Genomic DNA, 23,028 nt, shown 5'->3' on the forward strand with positions numbered 1-23,028 from the left:
GAGTCACCATCTCCTTGCATAAACTGGTGGATCATATGGTGGCTGTAAGTATGCCAGCAGTTCAAATTACTCTGTACCAAAAAACACGAATACGCTATTTACTCCTATTTTATAATGTACGTTTAGTAGCAACCATGCCAGAACAGTGAAATAAGGTAAAAACTACCTAAAACACCTCAGTGCACAAATACAAGTTATTTGCTTGCTACTGTTAGCTTCTACACTGCACAGTCTCCTTCTGTAATCTCTGTAGAAAGAACTGCATACTACTGGCGCTTAGAAAGGCCCTCTGGAAAAGGATTACTTTTCCTTTCAGATTTAAACTGTGATTTTTAAACCAGATTTCTCCCTGAAGTAGAGAATAGCTGGCCAGAGACAGTGCATACAGTCATCTTCCAGTCACCAGCATCCCCTGGAGGAGTTCTAACTATAAGCAGAGAGAACTAGCCATAAACCACCACAGCTCAGGGGTGGTGGGACAGGAACCCATCATTCTTCTGCTTTCAGCTCTTGTGCTGCAGAAATGCACCATCGCTCAGTGCAGACTGTGGAAGTATAATCCAGACCTCGAACTGCACTCATTTTCATTCACATTACAACTTCAAGACACTCTGTTATTACAGCAAAGCCTGCTGGCATGGATTTTCGAAGATGGCAGTTATCTCTACCTAACTCTGGAGAGATCACCACATCAAAAGCTCAAGCCTGGTAGGCACTTCTATGAAAAAATATACCTAGTATGATCCAGAGAAAATGCTTACAAACATGAGGCAAAAACATAATCCTGGATCAGCTATTCACTCTGTAAGTCACTTAACCACCATTAAGTTCCAAAAGGTGTAAGTATAAAGAGTTCTTTTTCTTCTATACAAATTTTGGCTGATTTCAAGTGGGCTGGTCTCCCAGTTTGGGGAAATAAGGTTTTCACCATTCATGGTGAAGACACTGGGAGAAGCAACTAGTATTTATACAGAATTATGATAATATGCATTTTATATAAATCAGAGTTCGTTATTATTAGCACCTGGTATAGGACTTTTACAACACGATATTTATTACATTTTACCTTGGCTGCTGCTTTCTTCATCAATTCCAAAGCAAGTTTTGTATTCTTTTTCACGCCTTGGCCCTAGGAAATGGATATGTGAAACAATCATTATTTACAAATACAGATACAGGATGATAAAAATTCACATATACACATTCAAAATGCATTTTAACATTGATATTATTATTGACTAGGCTGATGATGCTCATATAAATTAATTTCAGACACAGGTCAAACAGACTACGGGTGCTCAAAATTAACACAAGCAAAAATTAAGCAAGCATTTTGTAAAGAATAGCCCTCCACTGTCAAAGGAATGAGATGCAGACCTAATGGTTCTTCACTAATAACTCTAACCCTTAGTACTGTTGAATGTCTTACAGATGACACCATTTAGCTGATACAACTTACTTGATTCAGGTGGGGTTACACCTCAGTTTAGCCTCTGCTGTCTACTGTGTCTAGCAGGGTAAAACTAACTGCATGCAGAGACTATTTAATTCCTACTCAAAAAAATTCCCAGAGATCTAATAAATGGTGTTCTTAGAAAAGGATGGAACTTCCACTCACATCTGTACACCAAGGTCTATGCCTGTTAGCTGGTTAGATTTCTGAGGTGACAAGCGATTAGGAAAAATTAGGATCCACAATTTAGGTGGTATTTTGATCCTGAATCTGGCTAGGAACAAAGTGACTAAACTGCTTTTAACTTCCTAATTTTAAAATTTTTGTGCATTAACTGACAAAAATCAACATCAGTTTTATAACTATTGATTGATTTTCAGAGTAAAGCTAAAAGCACTCATACACACTCTCATAGTGTGTCACTGCAGATAACTTGGAAACATTCATGTCATAGGAATGACTTTTTTGAAGTGAAAATATGAAGCACGACTTACCTTAAATAACACAATGGCATAATCATATATTAACACTGGATCTTCTGTTTCTATTGCACCCTTTGCATACCATTCTATTGCCGCTTCTGGATTTTTTGCCACTCCTTGCTGTCCCCAAAACAGCATCTGAGCCAATCGTTGCTAGAAGAAAATGACATAGGCATGAATGTTATAAATGCTAATGTTGAAACTGGAATTGCAGGACTGGACTTTTGCAGGCTTAAATGGATTTTAAATATGTGAAGATACTAGTTACACGTCCTCAACAGTTTGAAAACAATTGGTTATCAGGAATATTCAGAGGGCTTCCCAGTGGTGAAAGGTACTGATTTTAAATCTACCGCAAGATTATTTTTCACAACTGTCGGTACCAGGAAAGCCTGGCTTGATTTAAGTGCAGAGGTAAGCAATAAAAGCAGATTTGACACATGCAAACAGCTCAGTATTACCACATATTGCTGCTGCTCTCAGATCTGCAGCAGTAACTGCACCGTGTCAAATACAAACGCAAGGAAAACGAACAGAGAAGGAGGTTGCTCAATCTTAGCAACTCTTCCCTTTTGCCTTGCGTTGTTTCAGCTTTTTGCATGGTCACTGGATATTATCAGAGAAACACAGGAAATAGTTCAAGCTCATAAAAAAGAAGCAATTCTGCACAGAAAGAGAAAATGTCTGTCTGCTTCACTCTCGTCCACAACTTTCCTACATAGTCTATAGATGTACAGACGTGATGATGTGTGTAAAAAAACAAGAAGGGAGGAATGTATTACTTTATACCTGTGCAGCTGCATTTCCTCTTGTTGCTTCATGTTTTAACCACATAAAGACATCACCATTTTCTTTTGTTTGAGCTTTTAGCAGTTCATCATCCATCAGCCTTATAGTTTCAACAAATGCCTGAAGAGCAGGTGAACAGAAAAAAATTATTACACAATGAATTCATACAGCTGCTACTAAAATGCAAACATTACCCATTTCCTGTTTATCCCTAAAAATCTGTGATCAGTTCTGGGTTTTAAAATTCTCACCAATCCTCTGCTGGCCAGTGCGTTAAGAACCATCCTTACATTCAGTGTAAAAAACATTTATTGCTTCGTTACAGTACAAAACTCTAAGTCCACTTTACACTGGAAAGATACACAAACATCAACAACTGAAAAAAATCCCTCATCTTTGTAGTTTTAAATGCACTTAATGATGGCAAAGAAGCACTTTTAAGCTTTTTAAGGCTTTTTAGTTTCTATAGAAATCTCTCTTAAAAGACAAAAAAAAGGCTGGCAGAAAGCCTGAAGAAGACTTGCTCTACACCACTCTAGGTGGCTGTCTGCTGATTTTTAGCTCTTCAGCAATCAAAATCTCTCCATTTTTTTTTCACTATAGACATTCTTTCTGACAAGCCAGGATCCTACTACTGAGTACTCTTTACAGAAAAAGTTGTGTTACCTCCTGTTTAGCAGCTCGTTCTAAAATCATTTAACCGTAACTTTATCTCACCGAATAGCTATTTAACAGCCAAATCTTTAAATTTGATTATAGAAAAGATGTAAGTATGGAGACGACAATTCATCTTTTGCATGAACTTCATGATGTGTGGCTACTAAAACAGCAGATCAGTTGCCTAATAAACACATGCAATTATATTAATAATTATAAATTTGAGTGAGGCATTAGAGCCCAAGAATAAGACTTAGACTTTACTGAAAGATAGGCATGTGGACAATTCTAAGGATCTGAGCCTAACTTTCATTTGGTTGCCCCTTGCTAAGAAATGGAGTAATGATACCTACATATAATTCAGGGGATTTTGTAAACAATCATAGAATCATAGAACGGTTTGGGTTGGAAGGGATCCTTAAAGATCATTTATTCTGACACTCCTGCCCATGAGCAGGGACAACAATCAGATGAGCTAATATCTGTAAATTAAGATAAAAATGTTCTGGCCACATAACATTAATATACGAAAAGTCATTTGCACAGGAAACAATTTCAGATACCCTTATAACTCTTTTACCTGTTCCCCTTTTATAGTGTGTTGATCCAACGACGTCTTTATTGCGATATTACTGTAATACGCATACGACAGCTCCAAATCGAGTGGATAGTCATTAATGCCTTGGTAATGTTTATAGCCAAGATTCATCACAGCAAGTCTCTCATCTCCCTGAGCACCAATCAAACTATACAGCAGTCCCTGGCAAAAATCAGCAGACATAAATGAGCGTGAATTCCCTGCGCATCTCACAGGTTTAGCACTTTGGTGGATATTTACAGGGAATAGAGTGTTCATATTGGTAGCTGATATACTAGCTGTACCATGTAAACCCAGTTACAGAATGAAGCACAGCCCTAAAGTAGTTAAAATGTTTTCCATATGTATAGAAAAATTTGAAAGAAAAACTAGACTCTCTAAATACTTTTCAAGTATCGCACTTATTCCGCCACCACTAAGCGTGCAGCAATTTTTTAATGCTACTTTATTATAGTGTTAATTATACTCTGACAGTTTTTATACTCAGTAGTCACTGAACTAGTCTCACTGATGTCAACTGGAGTTTTCACACTGAACTCAGTGGAAACATATAGAAGTTAACAAACAACACTTGAAAATCTTACCCTAAGGATCTGAGAGGACTACAAGGATGGAACTTGTGGCTGACAAGGTTACAACACAAAGCTCCCTTGAGACACATGTTAATTGGTGCTAGAAATAGTCCTAGGTATCGCACATTTGTCAAAAACATTTCCAGCACTACCATTATTTTTCATCTGCATGGTAATAAAAACAGTGGTGTCCTATCTGCGCTAGATATTACATTATTTCTTACACTATCTAAAGTGGACCCAATAATGAAATTACTTAGCCTCCATAGTTAGCACTATAGGGCATAAAAAAACCCACTTCTGTCTAAGGTTTCTTGTGTTTGAGAAACTGGAGTGAGCTTGGTCTCAGATTGGCCTCTCAGGAGTTCTTCTGATTTAGCATCCTGTAACCACACTAGGCAGATCTGCTATTCTTTATGAGCATTTTATATTACACTGTTATATCACAATTAAATATCTATTGGCAATTTCAGTACAGCCCTCTTCCAGCAATACAGAAACACCTCCCCTTTATTTGACCTTGCAATGGAAATGCATGGAAACATTTCAGTTATGTGCAACCTGCCTAGAAGGTCAGGAGCTCGCATGCTCTGCAGTTGCTCAGCTGAAGCATGGTCAGTTTTTTTTCTAAAAAAAACCCTCCTGTTCTAGGTTACCTTTAATCATTTGACCATAGTATACTCGGTGTCACATTTTTACACACTGTAAAACAGGACTTTTTTCTGACTGTGATATGTAACCTTTACACTTTAGGAGATTTGCCCGATGTGAGACTTTTTTCATACTCATCTACAAATGACTGTGGGTGACTCGAGGGTTCTTACCTCATTGTATCTCCTCAGTAACTGGGAAAAGCAGCATGCCCCCTGCTGTTCACTTTACCTCTATCTCTAGGTCTTACTAAATCATTGATTTCCCTGTTCTGGATGAGCAGGATAAAGATTCCCACCATCAGGACTTGATAAAGACTTCACTGCCATTGGGTTATTTAGGAGTAGCTGTATTGGGGAATCCCTTCAACCACAGCCTGGATCTGGAGCGCATTTCACATTTTTTAATTCAATTGATCATAAATTTGTCCCATTTCTAAATTGCCTTTAAAGGTAATTAATTTCACAGACATAACCAAACATATTAAATATACTACCTTTGCACGATCCACAGACACACCGAGTCCTGTTTCAAATATAACTGCGAGGAAATAAGAAGCCTTATGGTATCCACAACAACTGGAATCCACCAAGAGGGGGACAGAGGAGCCCATATTATTGAGGCCACTGGCACTGGACAGACCCTTTGTAACCTTCTCAAATATCCTCTGGCCAACTTCTAGAACTGTATCACTTCCATCTTCTAACACTAAAAATAAAAACAGGATGCACAGTTATTGCAAGAGATAAAATCAGGAATTGACTTCCTCTCCTTAATTTAATGGGACTGAGACAGATTCTGTTATTTCTCATGCTGAATGGTATTCTCAATGCAGACAACCAAAATTCCTAGAGATACAAGGTACTATTGAATAGGAAGGGTGAATACAAATCCAAAAGATCATCTCAAAGTAACCAACCACTAAAAACGTTAAGGATACCTCTACTTCCTTCTAATAAGCCATCCTTCATTTGCAGCACAGCATATAAGCCACACGACACTCCTTTACTAAGTTAGCTGAAAGAACGTATAAAACATGAACTGAAGTCAAAGCATACTAACTTACATGACATATATTGTGGAGTTATTTAAGAACAATAAAATAAAATATGACTACCATTTGAAGCACTGAAATCCATCTCTCGTAACAGTTTGAACAAAGTGTGGTACTTTTCCCTGAGCTCTTTTCCCCACATGAAGGCATCACATTTGGATTTTTCTCCATATTTGTGAATCAGCTCCAAATAATAGTTTTCATAGTAACCTAGAGAAAACAACATATTAAAGACATGAAAGCTGACTTGGCTGGTCTTTAAAACAAGCTTCTGCTGGAAAAAAAAAGACATTTCTATGGTAAACTAAAAATTCATGGAGAAGATGAGCACATCCTTAATACAGAGCAGTGCCAAAAACTCACACAACTAGCACAAGCGACTTAGAAAGACGTAATAAGATTTCTTCTACTCTCTTCCATACTCTGGTCACAATGCATGTGATTGAATTCTAACTGGAAACATAAGCTAGTTTTCAGCACACATTTCAGGTATGCTACTGTTCTCTCACTAAAGTGGTTGCTTTGGTATAAACCTGTCAATTACTGCACATTAGGAAACTGGGGCAGAGACATTCCAGCAAAAGCACCTGTTTTGGGGAAAGGGCTTAAAATATATGTACCTTTAAAGTCACTTGGGAACAAAACAGAACAAGGGCACTTGAATAGCTTACATATAAGCTCGATAGTGCTTCTTTGTCCCTTTATGTATGTGTCTTATTAGAGAAGAAATATCAAGAACGTGATTTAAGTTTGTATTCCATGGCACAAAAATCTTTGCAGAGATAAAACCACAGTTTCAGCTACCAGTAACAAAGCTAAACTCTTCAAATTGCCTTTTTTCTTCTAATGGCTGAATTTGAGTTTACTTTCGATGACTGTTATCCAGATTCTGGTGAAGGGAAAGAAAACAAGTCTCCAAAGATGACAGTTTAAAATTCATACCTCATAGACCAACACTTACAATTTCTCTGCACTTTTTCACCTTCCCTTACAATATAGCTATACTCATAAACTATTTCTTGAATGTCCATACATCTCTCGTAGTAGAGTTCAATTTGTTCCACAGTTTCTTTGTCATGAAGAGGGTTAGAAATCTACAAAAAAGGCAAATGATGGATAAATGGTATCTACAGTATCTGTTGTTGTCTACGCTTGGCTAGAAAGAAGTGTTGTAGGCAAACAACAAAAAGAAACAGATTGTTTACTACAATCAGCTTATCTGGCACATCATGTTAATGTGCCAGACAACCTGATACTGGTCACAATAGGCTATGAATTTATATAGTCAGCATAATCCAAGAAACCATGGATGAGCTTCCAAAATTGACCAATCCTATGTGACATTTACCATCAATTTCAACAAAACCTTAAATTAATCAAATCTGTTCAATACTGTATCATCAAAAACTTTGGGAAACAAAGCAATACTGAAAATAAGTCTTTACTTAAATATAGATTTAGGAACTCTGCTTTACATGCTAACTGCTAGAAGTCTTTTCTTTCAGCATATGAAGTGGTGACTAACATGCCTAGATTTCAACAGAAAATGATTGTGTTTTGGTTATACATTCCCAAGTGCTATTATACTTCATAGCAAGTTTATCATTTGGTAAAAGCTTCAGTTAAAAAAAAAAAAACAGATGGCTGCTAATATTTAAACATTTCCAAATACTGCTTCTGTTTACCTGTTCTGTTTCCAACACATTGAGACGATAGTATTTCACAGGTCCAAAGAATGCTTCAATACCATTTACATATCCACTGCCTCCAAGAACAAAGTATCCAGCAGTGTCATCATAATAGAAATCTTCCCTAAAACTTGGTAACATAAAAGAGAAGTAAGCTGGGTATCAAGAGATACTATGAAATAACAAAAAAAAGTGTATCTCAGAATTTCTGTAGCTGACTCATTGTCAGTATCTTTTTCTTTTCTCATCTGTTTACTCTCAAAATCTACTCTGCAAGTTAGTGTAATAAATTCTGGAGTAAATTTAACAAATCCCTTGTCTACAAACATATTAGACCAGCAGGGTGTTTTATTTTTCTGATCTGTAGGTTATCTTCCATGTTTTACACATCATTATACAACCTCAAAGATTTCAGTTCCGCGTCTCCCTTGCACTTTTCTAAAATTGGCATATGAAAATTTAATTAATCTGTCTCCTAGAGTTACTATCTACAAATTTACAATTTCTGGTTTGTAAACCATAGCAGAGAAGGAACAACACTGAAGTCTGCCATGCAATTTACTGTTACAGAGTTTCCATATTAAAGTGGGTTTTTTAAAAATTATTTGCACAAGAAAGAGTCAATCTTAAATTACAGTGAAAGAGAACAATTAAAGATTCATTTCAAAAAAAATTTAGTTGCTTAGAATAAAGGACAGAGCAAGAATATTTTTGGTAGACATTTTGCTCTCTACCTAAGCAAAGCAGATAATAACTTCACCAGTGAAATCCTAGCTTGCTCACAGCAAAAAGCAAAACTTCTCTTGACTTCAGTAAGGCCAAGACTTCATTTGAAGACTGATCTTAATGCCACTGACCTTCCAATCAGTTTTTAGTGAGGATTATCAGATCATGCAGTACATTAACTCAACTAGCTCATGGCTAGTTATTGAGCTCATGCTCAAGGTAAGCTCAGCAATGCAAACTGGTTTTGAAAGCATAGAGTGGAAAAAGACCACAGACATTTTGAAAATCATTTAGAATCGCAGTTACAAACTTGTGCTCTCCTCCTCCCATTTTCCGTATCTGAACACACACACGCATATTACTCAGCGAAGGGGAAAATGCTGCTTACGTAAAAGACTGATGATGATGTCTTTTCAAATTCTTCCCAACACTGCTTACTTCTATCTAAAAGAACACAAAATATTAATGATAATAAATGAAATATCACCAGGTGCATTTATTAAGCCATTTAAACTCATAGTTCAGAAGATTACAGCTGCTGGTTTTTGCATCTCCTCTGCACTAAAGACTGATTAAAGGAATTCAAATGCCTGAGAAGGAAGACAAGATTTTCACACATGTTGGTATTGTAAAAAGTTGCCTAATGATTCACAAAACAACTCTGCAAAATTTTCTCAAGTGCCTAGGTATTTTTAGCGATTCATCTGCATCCTCAGATGCTCTTAACATCTGGCTCTTAATTTCTCAATGCCTCAGTTTCCCTTTCCAGCCTTTCGTAATTTATTTCTTTTGTCTCAGATCATGCCAGACTAAATGTATTTAAATCAGTGGAAGTGCAATTATCATAGAATCATAGAATCACCCAGGTTGGAAAAGACCTTTAAGATCATCAAGTCCAACCATAAACCTAACAGTGCCAAGTCCACGACTAAACCATGTCCCTAAGTGCCACATCTACATGTCTTCTACATACCACCAGGGATGGGGACTCAACCACTTCCCTGGACAAGCTGGACAGCCTGTCCCAATGCTTGATAGCCCTTTCATTGAATAATTTTTTCCTAACATCCAATCTAAACCTTCCCTGGTGCAAATTGAGGCCGTCTCCTCTCGTCCTATTACTTATTACCTGAGAGAAGAGACCAACATCCACCTCACTACAACCTGCTTTCTAGTTGTAGAGAACGATAAGTTCTCCCTTGAGCCTCCTTTTCTCCAGGCTAAACAACCCCAGTTGCCTCAGCTGCTCCTCATAAGTCTTGTGCTCCAGACCCTTCACCAGCTTCATTGCCCTTCTTTGGACATGAAGTGCCTAAATAAGGAGATTCTTCTGTACCTTTTGAGGATCGTAGCATTTAAAAACTTACTACAGAAAGACATGTCAGTAAGATGGAACTGAATCACAGTTTTATCTGTTTCAGAGAATGAAGTACCAAAATGTTTTAAAGTTTGGTCCTACGTCCTCTTTTTTTTTTTCCACAAGAGCGCTCATTAAACTCATCATGGCTCCCTTATTTTGTCCAGAAGTGGAAATTTATTGATCACAGGTTTTACCTCATATCTGAATAAATTCACTCTGCTCTTTGATGGAAGGATACTTTTTCTTAATCTCATCACACAAGCAATCCTCAAATTCCCAATGAGTCAAGACTAATAAACCCATACCAATATTGACACTCACTTTCACATTTGCACCTGAAGCTGAGCTTCAAAATCCACAGGCTCTTCCCTTTCCCGTGAACTTAAAATTTTAACTAAAATTTAAACAAGCAGAAACAGCCAGTTCTGATTCTATAAAACATTTTTTTCACTTTTCCTTTTAACAATATATTTAAAAGCATATTATATTAAAAGTAAATACATGTTTCTACCTGATTTTCTTGCAAGACAATCAATCTGCTCACCATTTACATACTTTAAAAAAGGTGAGGTGCAAAAGGAACAGCGGTAGTTTAGCCTGTACATTGCTGTCTCAGTACAGCATTGTTTCAATTTTATCACCCATTTACATCATACTTTAAATCAGCTCAGTTGTTCTTGTCATTAATTAGCAAATATTTTTACAATTCAGAACGTAATCTATTCAACTATTTTCAAGAAGAAAAGTTGAGAAATAGAAGACTAAGGTTTTTGATTATTTTCACACCTTAATATCTTAATAGATGGAGTTTCAGACAAGTACTTGGGCAGGGCACCTGCATTTTCAGAGCTGCTTTTGGAAGGTTTTGTGAAAAAACAAATGTGATTTGTTAAAATGTAAATTATGTATCTTATCTACTCCAGAGGGATATTGCAGAGTTTTCTGGTCCTGTCATGGTAGTCAATCCTATGCCATTTTGTCAAATACGCAAAACTTGGAGACTGCGCATGCCTCCTGTTAGCTGACGCATCTAGGCAAGAGGCATGCTACTGTACAGAAACCCAGACACTGAAATTTTCATATCAGACTGGTAAAAATGCCTAAGCCTCCAAGTGCAAAGTCCCTCAGAGCTATTCACAACATGTAACTTCAAGTATCTAGACAAGGTACCTAAGCCAGGAGTCTGGGTTGCCTATACAGTAAGTAAAGTCTCCAGAGAGCAATCATGCACCAAGATAGCCACTGAACATACAGAAATTCTAGGCTCTTAAGCATCTAACATGATTTCCCAAATTTGGATGGTCTGAACATCCTCAGACAACTTCCAGTCTTAGAATTTTCATTCTTTTGCTACGTGAGCACGTACAAATTACAGTTTTTCTCTCCACTTCAGCTATTAAGGGGTATGTCAGAGGCATAATCGAATTAGACAAATCCCAGTCTTGATCCTGTAATTCAGTAGCATGCATACCTGTCCACCCTTAAAAGAAAGATCCAGTCGAAACCACTGCTTCAGAGGAAGGCTGAAGCTAGTTTTCACTGCAAGGTCATCTCCTCTCATGAGGTGCATCTGAATATGAACATAACCTGACAGAGCAACAAAGGAAGAAAAAAGAAATAAACACCACATAAACATCAACATTAAGGATGGGCTTCCTAATGTGTTATTCACAGCGATTCTGTCTTCTTCGTCCTCTTCATCTCCAACAGAGATCTGGGCATTTGCCAAGCCATACATCAGCTCTCACAAAATCCCAGGGAAACACGCTCCACGTTTCACTTACACATCTCAGATGGTAATGCCTATGCTCTCACATGAAACCACAGACTCAAAAGCAACTGCCTGAGGGATAAACACACTACAAATTAGGCCAACCGGGAGGGTGCTACAGTTGATCTCAAACACCAGAAAGCAGACATGACTGGCAGCAAACAGCAGAGGGGAACAGCAGACAATGGTATCTACTCAACACTCAGCTGCTAGCACATGAGTGTGCAATGATCAAGTACAAGATGACTCTACCCTCCACTAGTTGGATCTGCAGAAGCTACACTCATAGACTGAGCTCTTAAGACCAGAACCAGCTATTATGATAATCTAGTCTAACGCTAAGAATAAAACTGGCCCCAAAACCTCTCCAAGCAAATCTTGTATCAAGCTTATAACTTCCATTTGAGCTGCCATTTTTGTTTGTTCTTCAAAGAAAACCATTCAATGCATAATGGATAGATTAATTATCTAGATTGGTTACAAGACAGAGAAAAAGAAATAGCAAAACTAACAGAGGGAAAAAGATTAGTTGTGAAACTTGCAAAGAAGGGGAAAAAACGTAATGCCTTACGAGAAAGCCAGGTGTGCACTTTTAAAACTCCGCACATTTATTTCCTCTGTGAGCCTGCCAGCCAGCCCCCAGCTGCTGAATTTCATTGTCTATCAGAGGCTGAAGAGCTGTTTTCTGGCAGGAATGTTGCTCTACTGCAGTCATTGCTAAACCAAGACAGTGCAACTTCTTAACTTTTTTTTGGATCAAGGAAATAGACTGTGCTTCTTGAACACTGCAATACAGACAAGACCTTGAATCATTTGGACTTTTTCTGAGGCTATTTCAAATTTTCAAAAATTTTCATGTAGTATGCATATAAGAATTGAGAACAATATTAAAACAATACTTCAACAATAACAACAAAGGTTGTTCACTGAGATAAGACTGTTTAATCCTGGTGTGTGTTCCTGACCTGTAAGATTCGGCCTATTCTCCTGATCAAGCAGACATTTTCTGAAGTTAGCCAAGACTAGATGCTATGCAACTATTTCTCAATTTTACCCTATTAATTTAGTAGCTACTTTCCTATTGAGCCACTATAGTCAAAAAGAAGCATTTTGCAAAGGGTCAGTTTCACAAAATAGGTCTGATAATTTATTTATAAATGTTATTCCTAGGCACAGATCTATAAAACTATATAAGACCCCTTCTGAAGGCCGTTAATAATATCCCTTACCTTCCTCATTTAGAAATACAGCAGGAGTACTATACATTTCTTTCGGATCAATAAAATAGAGTATACCACACAGATCCTTTTCACAGTGATGGAGTAAATATAGCCAGATTGAAACGGTGAACCTGCATGAGCAAAAATAAACAAAAAATCCACTCCCGATGAGAAATCTTCCTACATAATTTCAAAGGCATGCATTTCACTTTAATTTAGCAAACCTGTTTCACACATGTAACCTTCAGAACAGAACACATCCTCTGCAGTGAAAACCTTCAGAGCAGCAGTACTTAAGAGTCTTGGATCTGTGATCTCCTTTTAACCACGCACTTTTGTGGTAACAACATGAGAGGACAGTAAGGCAGTGTTAGCTGAATCAATTCCAGAATGGTGGGTCAGAGCTACTGCCAGATCCCACATCAATAGGGAACTGAAAACACGACCGAGACAACTTGGAGCCAACCTCCCGCATGCAGGCTACAATACAAAATCCCCAAATGCATGGTCTCGTAATCTTGATTGGGGAAGCCAGTAAAAACTAAGCTGTGTCTTCTGTACTAAATGCCAACTGTGAAAATGTGCTTGGGAGAAGCAGTTAAAAATGAATCCAGCCTCTGGGTAGTAGAGATAGATATGAACAGCTGTCACAGAGATATCATAGGATAAATAAAGGTGGAGCCCATGCAAACTACAGAGCAGTGCAAAATAAAAAACCGAAGACCTGACAATGCTATTTACTTAGAAATTTCTGTACAAAGCTGGCTGAGGCACTAAAAGCAGAATTTATAACACAGTATCTAATTTTAAGGAGTTCCTCTGTGCCAGACTAAATCTGTTTCACTGCTTTTAACAGAAACTTGACCACTTATTTCCATAACATTTCCATAGAAGTTAGGCCAGTTACCTCCAATGTACAGCCCAGCAAAGCATTATGATTATTATCACCTCTGATAAAGAAGTTCTCTTTTCTTAGTGACTTTAAAAAGGAGATATTATGAAGTTTTTTATTTCTGTAATTAAAAAAAAAAGGCCAATACTTGTTTATAATACTTTAGAATTGGGTCAGCTTGCCTTGCTTCTCTCTCAAGAAGTTGCTGAACATAAAGCACCTTGTATCTTTTCCTAAACTAAACCAATATAGGTCTGAAAGCCTAATACCTGCTCTCCTGCTTAAAAAAAAAAAGCAAGAGTGGTGAAGTTTTCCCCAACAGAGACTACACCTTAAATAGCTAATAACACCATACCCTCCAAAGATGGCACATGAGCAAGGCAGAAGGGTTTGTAAATCACTATCACTTGTATATTGATTGTTATGACTTACAGGCAAACACTGTGCTTCCAGAAATACTGCTTAGGCTTCTATGTTGCTCTTTTAATTTCTGGCAATATAGCAAACTTAAAAATCACAGTCTCCATTTAATCCTTGATTGCCAGTCTGAGCACATAACTGTTCTGGACAAATTTCTTGGGACAGAGTTTAGGACAATGCTGACTCATGTCACATTCTCCAGTGCTGCACAATGTCGTACAGCACAAGTAGTCCCTTACTGTCCCAGCATACCCTTGCTGCAGGCTGTCCTCTAGTAGCTACCTCAGATGACAGTTGCCTGTCTCCTGTCCTCCTACTTTACAAATCCCTGACTGACGTCAAACAAGTAACTTCAGTTAGACCCATCTGGTTCTGTTGGCCTTTTGGTTCCATGGGAAACCACCACTCACACACAGAGAGCTGAAGGAAAACTCTCTTCCTCTTCTTAACAGAGCTATCCCATGCTGTCACACAACCACAACACAGAAGCAACGCTTTATGTTAACACTGGAGACACCACCCCAAGGCAAGAGAGGGTGGAACCATGTAGAGCAGCTAAAGAGCTGCAGAAATTCATGCTGTATATTCTCAACCAGAGCTTGAGTGCCTTGGTGCCAGAAGCAGAATGCAACCGTGCTGGTGCGCACAGGGCAGCAGGCTGTGCAAACCACGCTGCCACCCATCCTGAAGAGACCAGGAGCTAAAAATTGCTCCGTACTTATGATTTCAGAGCTACAGTTTGAGGGATAGTAATTTGCATGCAACCTGTGCTATCTAGCAAGTCTTCTTTGGCACTCTTCTTGTGGTCAGAGGCCAAACAAAAACCAGCAGGCAAGTTCCAGTTCTGCGATCATTTCCTATTTCCGTAATAATGTTGCCGAGCTAACAGCATCTGGTGGAAGGGAGATATATTTTTATATCTCTAATTTTTCCTCCAAAGTTGCAAAACATGACTGAAGAGTTGTGACAGTTTTGGGAAGGGGGAGAAGAGTAAACTAAGGTGATATTCCTAGAGTAACTGAATAGCGTGGAGAGGCTAAGGGGTTTTAATCCTGTCCAACTAGGAGAGCTTACACAGGGACGATGGAAAGAAATAGCGTAAGTTCAAGCTGGAAGATTTACCTAGGCAGAGGTAAATCAGGTATCATTAAGGACTTGTCAACTGCAAAATAAACTAGAGTGTGAATTTATAGGGGAAAAAGCTGCTCCACACTGCTCAACCTTGCAAGAAACCCTACTCTGCACTTGGTCTGCAAATGATGTTTGAAATGCAGATCTCTTTGTAACGCAGATAGTTAGTGTCTGATCATGACTGCATGTAACAGCTAACTTACCCTCCTAACTGTACCTAACCAGCTCAGTTACACCTGCTATGGGTATCTCTCACATAGCACTGCACTAACACATATCTTTCCGAGGTTCAGCTTAATCCTCTCCAAAACTGAAATCAGAGAACTGAGGAATTGCTAACTATTTTCCTTTTGAGACTTTTCTCAAATTAGTAGGCAGTATTCCTTTAATTTGTGGTATAGTCTAAGAGTTTAAGCACCTTCTATAGCCTTCAGTAATCCATTACAGCCTGCTTCAATTATTTGCCTATACTTACATGGGGTAATCAATCTGATGTTGTCTCACTGTTTCAAGTTCTCTGTTTTCAAATTGTTCAAATCTCTTCACGATTCCTGTTTTCTCCCCACTGGAAGCATATATAAAGTTGAGAATCTGGACACCATCTGCAAAATAGAGTCTTTCTTAATGTGTCAGACAGCAAGCATTGATAACTAATTAATTAACTCACACTTGTACAGTCAAACATTCGGATCACACAACAGATTAAAAATTCACACAAATCTTCAATAAGTCCTTAAACACAGGTTCACTCGCTGTATTAAATACGTTACAGTCTCGGACCGAACAACCAGAAAGTGAAATGTAGTCTATTTCCAACTGGTATTAGAAGCAGGGAAAGAACACGCTTGTTTAAATCTAAGATACTAAAGAACGAGTTAGTAAGGAAATCTTCATTATGTTATTCGCTTAAATCTCATCCTATCTTTGGTTATGCCTACGTGACATTACTCCACAGCTCTTGGTCTTGCTTTCCATTTTCACTTCTCCAGTTTATACATATGTATGTACGGATAGATATCAATTCTGTTCTTAACTGACATGCATAATCCTGTAATAAATCTGATAAAGCTGCCCCTGCTGAGAAACAGGAAAAAGATCTTCAAGGCCATGATATATCATTAGCTTTCCTAGGGGAAAAAAAAACAAACACAAAACCAAAGAAACAAACAACAAAAAACAAACCTCAGGCAATTTGTTACAAGCTTATTTTAAAAAATAAATGTGAATAAAATATTTCCTCTTATTTCTTGTTATACTATTTACATCTATAATATAATTAGATAATACATAAGCTGTTTCACACTGTTGTCAAGAGATCACACGCTGTCTCCAGAAAGTATTTTAGAAAGCCCCTGAAGGCAGCAACATCATTGCTTCCCTGTTCCTCTTCAGAGCATTTACATGCCAATGTAGTGAAAACAAATGACACAAATAACCATTATGGGATCTTCTACGAGAGAACCCTTTAGAAGCAAATAACCTTTTTCCTTTTAGGTTCTGCTTTGAATACGTATTGAGGACAAAAAAAATTGTCAGCAGTTGTAAAGCTAGAAATAGGCAGACAGAAAAAAAAATCAGAACTCTGAGAAAATCTAGAAAGCAGAGTTGTGATTTCAGTAATTTATACAGTTGGCAAGACACATTTTTGTATTTAAGACTATTAATTTTTAAAACAAAAGTGCTCACTCATAATGGTTTTGGACAAAAAAAAAAGAAGTACTATAAAGTTTACAGCACTATAAAGACTTAAAATTTTTTTTCTGAGTCTGTGGCCATCACATTAAGCCAATGTACAATACCTGTGTGAGAGTGAAGTATGTAAGAACTGCAGGACTGACCCTGAAATAATGCAGTACAACTCCCTCTGAAGACAAAGGAATGATGTTCACTGACATCAGCGGGTTTTAAATAAAGTTGTTTGAATAAGTCAGAAAATAGAAAGCCAGGCGGCTACAAATCTCCAGGCTGCCTATTAGGAAACAAGCCAGCTCTGAAGGACATGATGGCTTCGGTCACTTGCAACTCTAATCCTACAGTTATGAAGCTCACATTTTCAACAGTGTTTGCAAAGTACATCATTCTACATCATGTTTACTATGTACTACAGGTATGCACTTTTTAATAGTTTACCAAAGATGTTATTTGGGTCCCATTAGCTTCTTTGGGGAAGAAAGTGACATTACACGTACCACTTTCATGAGGGCACTGAGGTATCCTGTTTGCCTGGAGCATCCACAAATAGTCAGCACCCCACTGAAGACAAACTTTGTGGTCCTTATATGGGCGTTCAAAAGGTGGGACTGCTTCTAAAAAAGTGTAATTCTTGGCAACTGCATCCTGGTAGTCTTCATTCTGCTCAACATCATAGCTGCTAACTGATGTGTGACTAATCCATGCATACAATATCACACTGTGTACTATTATTGAGTTTCTGATGATATAATCATCTCTGTAAACCATGATGCTCGGAAATTTCAAATGTACTTGTCGAGTTCTGCTAACATTAAGGTTTTTCTCATCCTTCCATCTCCTTCTATACACTGGTACACCAGTCCTGAATTCGGAGGAAGCTACTGCTTCCAAGTTGACAATACAAGGCTTAGAACATAAATAATGAACGGAAACCTCAGAATTGTTAAGAACTCTCTTTTCTAAAATGTTTAAATGAATAAAGTCCACATAATCCATGTTTTGTTCAAACTGCGGAGTGACTGCTGTTGTCCGTAATGTCTCCTTTCCAAAGGATGGCACAAAATTCTGGAAAAAAAAAACAAAACACAAAACGTGTTAACGAGAGAATCTAAATCTACGTGATTGCTAATATACTTGAGGCAATAACAGAACATGGTGCAAGCAGAAGGTTTATATACCACACTCGAACTCCAAAATACCAGGATTCTTTCACGCAGGATGTAGATGTGGATTACTGAAGAGCTACCATCAAGGTTTTAATGGTAACAACTCCCTTACATTAAGTTCTCAAAGTTACATATGCGTCTACAAACAAACAGTATTTACAGGGTGTATCCTTTGGCCATTGTGGAATCCGGTCTAAGATACTGACTTACACGTCACGCTATTTACACACACTCCTAGGATCAGACCTAAAGAGTACATACTAAAATGTACTGCCATTTTGTCGTCATAATGTTGTCCGTTTGTGCTGCCACAGCCTGATGTTTCTCCCTCTTTTTTAAAGCTAGCTGATTTTGTTAACTCTTATGCGGGTACCTGAAGGGCAGAATAACAACTAAGGCAGCTCGCAATGGTTCCCTGAGAATGAATTCGCACTCATAAAACGTGCAGGAGCTTATTACAGAAACATGCACGGCCTGAAGACTGACTTATAAATCTGAGCAGCAAGACCAGCAGGCACCATTTGCTTAGTTTTTGCTCTCTGTAGCTATTTATATTATAATATATATCGAGAGTGAGTGCTTGGACATACACCAGGATTATCCTCCATGCTGAAGTTCTTGCCTCTACGGCTTCAAACAGCTTCTTTCTGCTCTGCAGTCAGTGTCCGGCTTGATGCACTGCCAAGGATACTGAGGATTACTCAGCTCAGAGGGCCAGTCAGCAGCACAGCACTTCTGCCAGGTCCCCCGATCCATCTGAAATACTCCGAATTGTTACTTAGAATTACCAGGGAAGCTGGTCATTAAGATTGCTTGGATTGATAAGATCTGTCTTGGGTGGCTTTTACGTTTGCTAAGCTTAAACAAATTGAACTGAACTTTGTCTTGGATATCTACCTTGGATTGACGGCTTTTTCACTGTGCTTCTCAAAATATTTAAAAGCTTTGGCCAAGTCATCAGTACATTTCTAATCATGGGAATTATGCGTCTTGCACCTGGAGGACAAGACCTTGCCCGTGATCCAACATGGGGATCAGTAAAAGACCCTAATGATAAACTATTCTGCTTTTTATTTCTTAAGAATATGTTGACACTCCTTGAGAGCTCCACTGAAGAAACATCAGGCCAGCAAAACCTATGAATGTGTAAATATTAGGAAAAGTCAGAACTATGTTTACCTATACTACTTCCTTCTTCCTACAGATGACGATTTGGATTAAATGCTATTTTTCTCCCAGATCGCTGCCTCCTTAAAGGCACAAAAGAGCTCAAGGGTTGCAAGTGGAACATAACTGTGCACAGACTAAACACTGTAGCCCCAAGACCTTGACTTTATTTAAGGCATAAGCCTGAAGAGTGAGGGACCTTTTGGATGAGAAAGCTTGATATCATTGCTAGCAGCTAGGTAACTCTAGACAACTAGATTTATTTAGTATTCCTAGGTCTTTCTTAACTTGTCACTTAAACCACTTTCCACACAAACAACCGAGTACTCTTCATCTTCTTGGGTGTGACAAGAGACACTGGAGGCTGGATGTGCAGTGATGCTCAACACTAATAAACAACGTGTATAAGTGCTGAAATACACACTTTGGACAACTACAATGCTACAAAAATGCAAAACACTCTCCAGTGTGAGTATCTAGGCTTCCTACAATAGGTAGTCTCTTCAGATTGACAGTCTTCCTCTCCGCCTCGTTTCCCATTCTATAAAATGGATACTGTAAAAATGATGCATACTGAAGGGGCTAAAAAAGGAATAGCAATAAGAGGCTGGTGTCCACTGAATTATACATGATACCACCACCTCATGTAATAACACATATGCACAAATACTGATACAAAAGTTGATGAGAGAACCTTACTTTTAAAACTAATTTGAATATGTTTCAAAGCTTGACTTGACAAAGATACTATTCTTTTATGTTTCCTACATAATTCTTCTTACAGCTTAGTCCTTGTTGTACGTGGCCTGTGTCACGAGGAGGATGGTAATATATTATGGAAGTAATGCCACGTGGTTATCACAAAATGTAGTCTACCAGGTAGATACTACAAAAGCATTTTGGTACCACTGAGTGCTTTCCACATACACACATTTACTACTGTCAAAATGCACACAGCCAGCTCTCCATTTTCTCAGAGGTTTGTCCAACACAGATGTGGGAGGCGGCCTCCAGCAAAGACAGCTTGGGTTGGACACAGTTCGTTAACAAAGATGCCGAAGTGTATGAACGTTGCCATTCGGCTTCCAGTGAATGGCAGAAATTTTGTGGTGGGGATTCCAAGGTAGTAAGCTCTGCAACCCAAAGCCAGTTACTTGTAGAACAAACTCCATGATGTTCCTAGAATACTTAAGCATCATGTACCATGACTGCTGATGCATAAGGTTAGCTTCAGCCATGCTGGTCTTACTGCCTTTCCCTTAGTGCTTGTTCTGCTAAATGGCTCTCACAGAGTTACTCAAGAAAGTTTTCTCTGTATTCTCTGGTGCCTGGGTATTAGTTGAGACATGTGCTGCAAAAACACATGAAGTATGTTTGGGTCTGCTGTTACACCACACCTAACAAACCCTTCAGGAGGCTCATCCAGTAAGGAGCATGGTGCAAGGACCCCTGAGCAACCCTGCACCAATGCGGCCACAGCAGAGACCGCAGACCATAAATTCTTCCAGACCACAGCTGAGTCTTTGCTACCACTTGGTTGCCTCTACACAGTGCTCCCCAGCACACTGCATAGTGTGCGTGTTATGTAAATGTTCCTACTCGCTGAGGAACCCTATTCCTTCCCTCCCCGTTATCTCAGACAAGGCAGAGTTAAGTGTGCATAATCTCTGACTACAGACAGCGAGGACAAAAGGATTACACAATGAATGTGATTATGGGATTTAAATATAAAAGTTTCTCAGCACAGTAAAGAGGCCAGGTACGCTGGATTCAAAATGTTACCATAAACTAGGCAGAATTCAACAAGAAAGATGGCCACAAAAGCCGTAGAAGCTTTTTTTCTTCATCTTTTTCATAAAACCTGCTGAATCTGAAGGAGTTAGCCCAAGTCAACCCATCAGATGTTGGGATAAAAATCACTGTGGGAAGCAATCATAACAATTGGTATGAAAGTGAATATTTTCAGTAGTGTAACATTACAAAAAAGGATGAGAAACCATTCTTTCATTTGCTGGCATAAGACCTTAGCGGGATCTTTCCTGAGTTCACCCCTGTAGAAATTCCACATAACCCTATGAAACTGCACCTGTTTGCACAAAGGCTGAAGATAACTGTAGTCCTTTACCTGTGAACGCCCGCCACGTCATGCTAGATTTTAAGATGTGTGAAAAGGAGACACGTCAAAAGGGTGGTTAGCTGCTCCCAATCAGCATCAATATCGTACAGGCACACAAAGGCTTTACCTGGAGTTTGTGTTTAGCACTGTAGCAGAGGACAAAGTAGTTCAGTAGATGCCCTTAAAACGCAGCTGTTTCCATAAGCCAGTGCAGCACCGTACTCACACGTGCATCTGTAAGCACCTGCCAAAGGCACCCTCCTTCTTTCAAACCCAGAAATCCGACGTCACCTCGGACGGAAAGCTCTTTCGCACTTTCTGACGTTCGATAAAGCAGCGTAACCCCGGGGGCTGGAGAGAGGGGAGCCGGGCCAGGCCGGACAACTGCCCAGCCAGCGGCTCGCTCCCAGAGGCGGCCCCGGGCTGGGCCAGGCGGCCGGAGCGAGCCCGGGCCCGAGCCCCGGCCGGGCGGCAGCGGCCCCTGCGCACCCCTCGGACGCCCCCCGGCCCCCACCCGGGGGCTGCACCTCCCGCTCCGCCCTACGCTTGCAACCTGCTGCGGCCCCGCACCGGCCTGGCCGAGCGCCGAGCACCGCCGTGAAGCCACGCAGTGCCGGGCGGCCCCCGCCCGCTGGCTCGGCGCTCACCCGGGGGCCGCCGCCCAGCCCGGGCCTCGCTGCGGCCACCATCTTCCGCCGCGACGGCGGACAGGGCTGGGCCGGCAGGTGCGGGGCTGGCGGCCACTCACCGTGAGGAGGAGGAGGAAGAAGAGCAGAGCGGGGCGGCGGCGGCAGCGCACGGCGCGGGGCTCAGCCGGGGCTCGCATGCTGCCGCGGAGGCGGCGGCTGCGCTGCCCAGCGCGGCCGGGAGTGCGCGGCCGTCCCCGCCGACTGGGATGCGGCAGATCCGGCTTCCTGGAGGAGGGGCCGCCGCCCGGCCGGGGCAGGGCCGGGCCGGGCAGGGCAGGACCGCGCCCGGCCCCGCGCCGCAGGTGCGGAGTGAGCAGCGGCGGGGCCGGGCGGCACCCAGGGGCCGAGACCCGTGGGGTGTGCCGAGTGCCCCGGCCGTGCCGTGAGGCACCTCAAAGCCCCCCGTGCAGCCCCGTAAAGAGGCACCGGGCGCGGTCCCGGTGCGGAACCGCGTTCTCCCTCCTGGCGGCAGCGTGGGTCGGGAGCTCCGCGGGGCTCCCCTCACCCGCACGCCGGTAAGGCGAGGTACGGCCTCCGCAGAGGCGCCGTGTGCGGCGTGGCGGGTGCCGCCGATCGCCTCGTCAAGAGTGACAGAACGAAGCGCGGCCGGTGTGTGCCGGGACCGTCCTCGCCTTACCGGGGGGACGCCGGCACCGGGATATGCCCCGCCAGCCCGCGCGGGGGCGCTACCCGTCGCGGCGCCGCTCCTGCCGGGCCGGCCCGGAGGGAGCCCC

The 23,028-nt window shown here is 40.5% G+C and overlaps 1 protein-coding gene across 2 annotated transcripts in view; it reads right to left on the reverse strand.

Moving 5' to 3' along the window:
- Positions 1–22,431, reverse strand: part of SEL1L3 (SEL1L family member 3) — a 35,791-nt gene extending 13,360 nt beyond the window's left edge. The window contains exons 1-14 of one of the 2 annotated variants that reach the window (XM_086612035.1): positions 22,354–22,431; positions 17,654–18,221; positions 15,940–16,066; positions 13,031–13,152; positions 11,502–11,617; positions 9,059–9,114; positions 7,942–8,074; positions 7,218–7,350; positions 6,320–6,466; positions 5,699–5,910; positions 3,962–4,141; positions 2,725–2,844; positions 1,948–2,088; positions 1,067–1,129 (exon numbers count right to left, since the gene is read on the reverse strand). In XM_086612035.1, the coding sequence (XP_086468161.1) occupies positions 1,067–1,129; positions 1,948–2,088; positions 2,725–2,844; positions 3,962–4,141; positions 5,699–5,910; positions 6,320–6,466; positions 7,218–7,350; positions 7,942–8,074; positions 9,059–9,114; positions 11,502–11,617; positions 13,031–13,152; positions 15,940–16,066; positions 17,654–18,221; positions 22,354–22,431 (2,196 nt within the window). Of the gene's footprint in view, positions 1–1,066; positions 1,130–1,947; positions 2,089–2,724; positions 2,845–3,961; positions 4,142–5,698; positions 5,911–6,319; positions 6,467–7,217; positions 7,351–7,941; positions 8,075–9,058; positions 9,115–11,501; positions 11,618–13,030; positions 13,153–15,939; positions 16,067–17,653; positions 18,222–22,353 lie in introns of those variants that run through there. The other variant, XM_086612036.1, reaches the window with a different exon arrangement.
- Positions 22,432–23,028: the final 597 nt, after the last annotated feature.

This window comes from Tauraco erythrolophus, chromosome 5, assembly GCF_009769465.1.
Source record: "Tauraco erythrolophus isolate bTauEry1 chromosome 5, bTauEry1.pri, whole genome shotgun sequence".
Lineage (NCBI taxonomy): Eukaryota > Metazoa > Chordata > Aves > Musophagiformes > Musophagidae > Tauraco > Tauraco erythrolophus.